The sequence below is a fragment of the Peromyscus eremicus genome, chromosome X (assembly GCF_949786415.1).
Source record: "Peromyscus eremicus chromosome X, PerEre_H2_v1, whole genome shotgun sequence".
Classification (NCBI taxonomy): Eukaryota; Metazoa; Chordata; class Mammalia; order Rodentia; family Cricetidae; genus Peromyscus; species Peromyscus eremicus.
In genome coordinates this window covers 84,515,350-84,524,126 of record NC_081439.1, presented here as the reverse complement: position 1 = coordinate 84,524,126, position 8,777 = coordinate 84,515,350, and the positions used below count along the sequence as shown (strand labels likewise).

The 8,777-nt window shown below is 44.2% G+C and overlaps 1 protein-coding gene and 1 non-coding gene across 2 annotated transcripts; one reads left to right on the top strand and one right to left on the bottom strand.

Annotated features, from left to right (window-relative positions):
* Positions 1-2,521: 2,521 nt before the first annotated feature.
* On the bottom strand, positions 2,522-2,593 carry Trnaa-ugc (transfer RNA alanine (anticodon UGC)). Its single transcript has one exon. It is a non-coding gene; the product is annotated as a tRNA-Ala (tRNA).
* Positions 2,594-5,190: 2,597 nt separating this feature from the next.
* On the top strand, positions 5,191-7,215 carry LOC131899922 (transcription elongation factor A protein-like 4). Its single transcript, XM_059251387.1, has 2 exons — positions 5,191-5,273; positions 6,377-7,215. Exon 2 carries the CDS (start codon positions 6,400-6,402, stop codon positions 6,964-6,966), a length of 567 nt encoding a protein of 188 aa, XP_059107370.1. The 5' UTR covers positions 5,191-5,273; positions 6,377-6,399; the 3' UTR covers positions 6,967-7,215.
* Positions 7,216-8,777: the final 1,562 nt, after the last annotated feature.

Here is an 8,777-nt window from a genome sequence, read left to right as displayed (position 1 = left end):
CTACTAAATGGTGCTCTTTCATGTGATTCCTGTGATAATGGCCCATTTACATGTCTCTGGGACATTTCTCTCATTTCTTCCAATAGACTGCCAATAACCTCTAAATGCTGAGAAGGAAATGGGGACAAACTGCAATAATCATCAAATAAATTTTCCATCACAGCATAATCAATGCTTTCAACCAAAGGGATCCTTCATAAGTATCATTGACATTTTGTTCTTAATGCATCACAGAGAATTTAATAATTACTTCACAGAAAATACAAGAATTGGGAATTGTATTTTAAAAATAGTACCAGGTGTAGTGGAAACAAAAAGTGCAAAAATTTAGTGAACAATCTGGGCACATAGATCTACAGTGTCTATCGACTGAAACATCTCAAAACATTGCTGAACTGGAGATTACCTATATATATGGAGGACATATCATATTCATGGGCCAGACAATCCATTATCGGTAAGATGTCTATTGATTCAAAGATGTCTACAGATTCAATGCAATAACAATAAAATTACACTAAGTTTTTGCAAACTTGGACAACTAATTCTAATCTTTATAGATAAAAATATAGTTTGGGGGAAAACCTTAGACACAGAACGAAGTTAGAGAACAGCGTTGACTGATAGGATATCTCCATATGAACCTATAGCTATTGGGCCAGCATGCTATTGGAATCAAGGTTGGCAAGTGAAAGACCAAAATCTACTGTCCGTGCTTACACCCACACATTTACAGACCATTGCCTACTGTGCGCCAACATTTTCCTAGGTATCCCATGCTGACATCAAGCCTGTGCAGAGTCTAGGCTGAAAAGAACTGACAATATTGCTGCTGCAGCCTCTCAGGCACTGGGAATATTGGCATATGTATCATGCCTGGAATGTTGGAGAACTGGTGTTGGACAAAGAAGAAAAGGCAATTTGGTGCAGAAAGGATGGTCTTTCAGCAAACAATGCAGAGGCAAGTGTATATCCATATCCACAAATAAAAATAAAAATCATATCATGTGCAAAGACCACTCAAAATAAATTAGAGAGGTAAAAATATAAAAATAAGCCTATAAATGTCAAAGAGAACACACAGAAGAACATCCTTGTCTCTGGGACTAAGTGAAGATTTCACAGATAAGACACCAAATAAAAACCATAATTGAAGAACTGGAGAAGGTGAAATTCTTACAATTTAAAATCTCCCGCTCTTCCAGAGGATGGATGAGAACTGAGAAGATAACTCTATGGCTAGGAGAAAAGTTAGAAAAACATATATTCAATAAAGAATTTCTATGAATCATACAGAAAAGCTCACAAAAGTCAGGCAGAAAATAGAAATTGAGGAATGGGAAAGGTTTCAGGTGTATTGTTCAAGGGGACATTGATAGGACTGTCCTTTTTGTAAGAGATTCATTAGAAATATTAATGCCATATGCAGAGAGCATCATGGCAGGGATTCTGAGTAAAGACCAGGGCCACCTGGAGGGTGGGTATCACAAAAATGGAAATTAAAATCCCAAACTGGTGCCAAGTACACTGTGTTCCACACCTGAAGTCCCTTCAGGAGGCAGCTGAGGCAGGAGAATGACTGAGAGCGCTCTGCCAGGGTAGGACACAGGGAGTTGTTGTCTCAAAAGCAAATAAAACCTCAAACTACTAAAAACGAAAAAAGAAAATCCTCTAACCAACTGCATATTGAAATAATCATGAGACATGCAGGGTAATCATTGACTTCCCTTTAGGCTTTACCACTTACTGTCCCACCGATCCTGAGTGAGCAATCTCATTCCCTTCTCACAGAACAGGAAACTGGGATCAGAGTGTGCTCACACTATCTTGTGTCCCTCCTGCTTCCTCCCCCAGAACACCTAGCCCGGACAATGACTCCAGCACACCCCTGCACAGAACAGCACACTGAAGAGGCACAATAGTCTCAAGTCTGTCTCCTCCTGGAGACACACTCCAACAAATCCTGAAGTGGGGGTGAACCTACTTGGGTCTGGGATCCCTGCATCTTCCTCTCTACCCTCAGGAAGAATCCAGTGCTCACCTCCAGGAATCCATAAGCTCAGCTCAGTCCAAACACCAACAATACTCATTTTCCAGGACACCTCCTGGATCGACATTGAAAACAGTCTTCATAATGAACCCAGGTTTCTATGACAACAGCAATGCTTCCCCTGTTCAGTAAGCAGGAATGGTTCTGCCCAGCCCTCCTTTCCTTTCTCTCAAAGCAAGAACTCTTCACCCTTGTTATCTCCCGAGAAAGCATACCCCTTAGAGAAACTGCCACCAGCAGGAAAGCAGAGCTTTGCTTTTTTGTTTTGTGAACAAAACATATCCCTGGAGGCATGACCACGTTCTACTCACCCGACTATTTTGGTCTCCATGGAAATGTCGTCACATTGTTGTCACTGTGAGAGATGAGCAATTCCATCCAATAATTAGCTCTGCATTTATAGCCTCCTGGAGGAAGTTAAAGTCTGGGACACCTTTTGCAGGAACACTCTGCAAAAGAAAAAGGAAGTGTTGGAGATGCCGGGGCTCGAACCCGGGGCCTCATACATGCAAAGCATGTACTCTACCGCTGAGCTACATCCCCAGGCTGTGCGACTCCCTGATAAAAGCCTATATGAAGCAGACATAGTACACCGGCATTCTTAAGAGTCTGCAAGAGTCTGTATGTATCTGGTCCTTTGAGTATATTTCATGGCTTCTGTGTTCATAGGATTTTTAAGACGTTTAGTGGATAAGAAAATAACCTATATTCAATTAGAAATAATGAAATCAATAATAATGATAATAACAATAATAATAATAAGCCTTAAGCTTTTTAAAACAAGGCAGGATAACAATAAATAATATTTTGAATTGTTCAGGCCCATCAATTTTAATTCAACTTTATGTTGTAGTATTAGTTCAACTTGATACTATCATGTGGAATTAATAATTATGTCTTGCTCACTAGCAATATGCTATCATATCTGAGAGCATGAGTAGTTTCCTCAAACCTTCCTTATCATATCTCTATTCTCTTTTAAAACATGCCTTAAAAAGTATTTTTTTCTAATATTGGCCGGGCTGGTCATCTTATTCCATAACTTTCCCACATACTATTTATCACTTCATTTATTCCAATAACTAAATTTGAGGAAACTAGTTCTTTATAAAACCCTAATATGCTCTTTCTTTCTATACGTTTATGTATCTCATAAAGATATTAAAAACAAAAACAATTATAAAATCGACATATTGAGTCCAGAAAAATCCACAAATCTTCTTGAGGTATTTGGTCTCTTTAATAATGCAATTTTTAAAAAGACTCAATGGATATTTGATGACAATAAAAGTTTAGATTTATTTATGTTGTTTTATGTGTAGCGGTATTTTGCCTGAATGCATACATGTATAGCCTTTGGGTGTCTGGTACTGGAATAGGTCTGAAGAGTGTGTTAGATCTCCAGAAACTGAAGTTACAGATGATTATGATCTTCCATACGGGTTCTGAGAACTGACCAAGGGTCTTCAACAAGAACAAGGACTCTTAACTACAGAGAGATCTCTCTAGCCTCTGGTGAATAATGACATTAGAGTTTAAAAGAGAAACCCTAATGTCTGTAGAGCACTTGTTCCTGCAGAAGACCCAGGTTTGGTTCCCAGCATCCACCAGGAGTCTCAAACCATGCACAACTCCAATTCCAGGGGATCTGATGGCATTTCTGACCTCTTTGCATACCAGGCACCCAAGTGGTTCACAGACATTTATGCAGGGAAAACTCTCACACACAGAGAATAAAATAAATAAACCTAAGGAGGAAAACAGAGAAAGAAAAAAACTGAAAAGTTCCAGGGTAGGTAAATTGCAAATCTCCTCAGCTGCCCTGAGGAAAGAGAAGAGCAGAAAAAGAGAAAAGATGTCCCATCTGAATTAAGCCTGCATGGCTGACACACAGGGTTCATAAGCAGCCACACGGTAGGGAGGGAGCTTTAGAGAAAGCTCCCAGTGTCAGGGAAGGAAAGAGGGTTAGTGAAAGCACACCTAGAAAAGAGAGGAAAGTGGGCAGATTCTAGAGACTGCAAGATTGCACCTCTGTGGGAGACTGCCAGAGGAGCAGGGCTTATGGAAGGGGAGGCACATTACCTCATGAAGGGATTAGTATGGCCCCTTTTGCTTTTTAGTATGGCTTTGGAAGAAGGATCCCCATTTTTGGACTCCAGGTTGGATGACCCACCTGGATTAACTCTTACCAGGGAGAGAGTGGCCTGTCTCCATTCAGAAGGCCATTTCTGTCTTTTGGAAGAGAGGCAACATAGTCTATTAATGAGGTTTCAAGACTACTGTAAAGGAACCTCCCCAAGGCTAGGTGAAGCCAGAGAGAGGGGCATCCCACATAACAACAGGGACTCCTTGTTTACAACTTGTTAAAGTAATGGAGTCACACAACATCATTTGTTTGTCAGAGATGCAAGTGAGAGAGCTTTGTGATGGAGATCTTTTTAAAGCTCCTAAGGCCTCAGGAATTTTTTGAGAAGATGGAGCAGGGGACCAGGCAGCTGGATGCTGGGCATGGAACATCATAGATAGAGGGCAGATTAGATATATTTAATGGGAAGGTGATTAGTCTTTCAGTCCAGAAGATTGGTGCAGAGGTGTGCTTTGGTTACTCAAGCTGTGTGCTGGAAGGATGGCTGATGACGGTTGTTTTCATCCAGGGTCACATCATTGCCTCTTGCATACTCCATTTCCCGTTTAAATGAATCATTCTTTCACTTAGCTCAAATATAAGTACTTTTCCTTTTCCATTAGAAAATGCACGAAAGTCAGACAATAAAATTAGGAATTGTCATATGGTGAGACAAATTTCTACTTTATTCTCAAAAGTGAAATATCCTACTGTCCACACATTCAATTCAGTTACAGGACTTGCCTCTGTGATTCTGATCTTGTAATAGAATTGAAAGCCACATTGTCAAGGTTCTTGCATCACAATGCCCAGTACAAATGAAGAAAAAAAAACTGGTATTGAATAAAATTCTTTGTAAAAGCAACTTTCCCATCAGAGAAACAGACACACCCAAGAGGTGAGGGACACCAGATTCAAGGAGGTGCTGTGTGACTGACACACTGACTCTTGCTAGTATGCAAGAGCAGGGAAGGCTGGTGCTGGGATGCTGTCACATGACTTGCCAGCTGGAGTGCCCCGCCCTCGCTCCCCAGGGCTCTGTCCCAGAGCCATCTCTCAAGTCCCTGGGCTCCTGGTTACTGTTCTTGCTTCTCTCAGGTCAGTGTGAGGCTTTGCTCCTAGAGGCGAATGCTGCGGGGTGAGGCCAGCTGGGCGCTAGGAGGGAAAGATTGGAGGTGGAGTTTGGGACAAGGGAGGAGGGCTTGGGTGTAGACGGAAGAGGCAATGGGAAATGGAGGCTACTGGGGAGCTTGCAGCCGCTGGGCAGAGGGCAGAGGAGGCAGACATCCCCCAAGTATCCCAGCCTGCCTGCTACACCCCACCCAATATCTTAGCTGCCTTCGCTGCCCCTTCTCTGCCCCTCTTTGGAGTCTCAGTTCTGGACCGGGGCTAGGAGGAGCCCTCTAAGAGAGAGCGTGGAAAGAAAGAAAGAAAGAGAGAAAGAGAGAAAGAGAGAAAGGAAGGAAGGAAGAAAGGAAGGAAGGAAGGAAGGAAGGAAGGAAGAAAGAAAGAAAGAAAGAAAGAAAGAAAGAGAGAAAGAAAGAGAGAAAGAAAGAAAGAAAAACAACCTTCTGCCATGCCTGACCCAAACGCTGTTCAGCGCCAAGGTGGGCTCTTGAGTTCCAGCCAGGGCAGGGAGACACAGACCCCAAAGTAGTTAGAAGAGTGTCCTCCTTTTGAGCTCAAGGCTTGAAAAGAAATGGCTGCTGGGGAGCAGGGAGGGATGGAGGAGGACAAGTCCTGAATCCAGGACAGTTTCCTGGTCACAGCTTTTCACTGAGTGCACAGACCCTGCCCTGTGCCCTGTCAGCATATTGGAGCCTGCTGATGCCTGCTTGCCGGGACCCCTGGAAAGCAGGGGCGATCTGTTCTGAACCCCTGCAGGTCAGTGTACAGCAGCTGCCTGGACAGGGAAACAGGCAGAATCGGGGCTCCACTGCGCACCCCCGCCCTATTCCACAGTGTTTGCTACAGTGGAGGGGCACAGAGAAGGTGGCAGCTCCTGCAGGTGTGTCCTTCCCTCACCTGTGCGGGTGGGGTGCAGGCAGAAGGCACACTTGGAGGGCAGACAGGCTTGGTTAGAGAACCATTCTCAAGGGCAAGATGCAAAGACCAGATGCATGTGCCTTCCGTGCTGCTCCTCAGTCTCGGTGTCCTCTCTATTTCCTCTTTCCCCACCCCACCCCCTCCTAAACCCCCAGGACAGGAAAATAAAAATCTGGACATGGAAGAAGTCTCGAGGGAGAAGGAAGGAATGCCTTTGATGCAAGGACAGATGGAAAAGGGTAAAGCGCCACAGGAGGACGGACAGACAGAAGTAGCCTTTTCTCTGGGAGACAAAGAAATGTCAGAAAGCCAGGCAAAGGCAGGAGATGAGGGGATGCTGCCAAAGCGCCAGGAGCAGCCAGAGCCTGAGAGAAAAGCAAAACAGGAAGGAAGACCAGAGAGCCAGGCAAAGCCAGAAAGTAAAGGAAGTTCTGCAGGCAAGCGCCCAGCTGAGGACCTCCTGCCCAGAAAAGCCAAAAGAAAAACCAACAAGGGGCTGGCCCATTGCCTCAAGGAGTATAAAGAGGCCATCCACGATATGCACTTCAGCAATGAGGACATGATTAGAGAATTTGACGACATGGCAAGGGTAAAGGAGGAGGAGAGAAAGAACAAGCAGAAGATGGGGCGGATCTTTTGGATGCAAAGAAGTTTGCAGGACCCCTTCTACCCAAGGGGCCCGAGGGAATTCAGGGGTGGCTGCAGGGCCCCGCGAAGGGACATTGAAGACATCCCTTATGTTTAGTTCCAGGGCAGCATCTGCTGGGCAGAGTGCTCTAACTTATGCTGCTGCTTCGATTGAGGCTTTCCTCCTGGTAGCTGCAGCCTGTTTGAGCCTTCTGCCTGCCATGTTCAGATTCCAGTGTAGTCGGTTTCCCCTCACTGCGTGGAAAGAGTAATACTCAGAGTGTGTTGTCAAATTCAAGGACATGAGCCTCAGAACCCTCTATGTGGCATCAGCCTACTTCTGTCAAACTGCAACAGATAGTAATGTACAGCGAGCAAACAAGTCTGAAAATTACTTGTGTGGTTCTTTTTCGTTTTGTCAATAGTTTATTGTCTCCTAAGATGGCTGCTCCTTCTGGGCATAAGATACAGGAGTTGGGAACTAGCCCTAAGCAGTCAGAACACTGTGCATGTGGGGAGTGCAGTCCTTGCGTTTTTTGTTTTCTGGATGTAAAATAGGAGGCAATGTTTGTATTACTCCTGGAGCTCCATGGTGGAAGAATCAATCTCTCCTTTAGTGCTGTAAGGCAGAGCCTTACCACCTGTGAAATGGGGATAAATCTGACCATGCAAGGGTGTGGAGAGGAGTGTAGGAAGCAGTGAGAATATGAACGGCCATGGTTTGCTCCTTTCCCCCTCTCCTGCACTCAGAACTCTCGAACTTGGTCAGACACTTGTGGCTGGGCTAAGAGAGGTCTCCACTTTGCCCGGGAGTAAGTCCGGATAACTGCGAGTCCATGCCATGTCTCCCTGGTCCTATGCCTCTTGTCACAGTTCCTCCCTCCTCTGGGGACACTGGGGTGATCTGGAGGCTCTTCATGAGAAAGGAATCCTTTAGCCCAACCACAGGGTAGAGACTCCCAATCTGACTCCAATAAAATTATCTTCCCCTCGTTGGTAGGATTCAGTTATCATTTGGGTCTTGATAATCCATGAGATTCATGGGGACTCTTTATGGTTTTGTCTATTTCCACATGGTCCCTCCCGGAATCTTAGAGGAGAATGGTGCAGGAAACACCATGAATGCACAGGTGCTGTGCTGTTCTCCCCACTGATCTGAGTGCTCACATGCCTTTACTCAGGAACTGCTTCCGCAGAAACTCATATCAAGCCCTCTGTTTCCATTTCCGCAGACCTGTCACCACCACCTCTATCTGTATAGTGTTAGTTTCTTTACTTGCACGTGTTTTAAAACAGGCCTTTTTTTTTTTTTTTTTTTTTTTTGGTTATTTTGAGACAGCGTTTCTCTGTGTAGTTTTGGTGCCTGTCCTGGATCTCACTCTTTAGACCAGGCTGGCCTCGAACTCACAGAGATCCGCGTGCCTGTGCCTCCCAAGTGCTGGGATTAAAGGTGTGTGCCACCACTGCCAGGCCTGTATTTACTCTTTCTAAAGCCCTTCATTAGGATGGTTCATTTGCCAAACCTGACCAATACTAATGCTTTATTACATACTGAGTAATGTGCCATCTTCACAGGCTTCAGTGTCCTTTTTTTGTTATAGTTGCCTGTTTGTTAGCACAGAACATTTTAAAATCATATTTCTGAGGGTTTCACCTATTGAGAGTTGTTTTTTTTTTAAGTTCACCTAGTTTTAATGACCTTGACACTTTTGAAACATAGTAGTTAGATATTTACTGTCTCACAATATAGGTGTGCTTTATGTTTTTCTTCTTATTATACCAATATCTTGGTTTTCTTTCTGTTGACGTGTTAAACACAATGGCTAAAGTCAACTTCAAGAGGACAGAGTTCATTTCAGCTCACTGGTTACTGATTACTGTCCATTGCTGAGGGAAGCCAGGGACAGCACTTAAGGCAGGAGCTGTAAA

Coding starts and splice junctions, on each gene's coding strand:
- LOC131899922 (XM_059251387.1), top strand. CDS start 6,400: ATGGAAGAAGTCTCGAGGGAGAAGGAAGGAATGCCTTTGATGCAAGGA.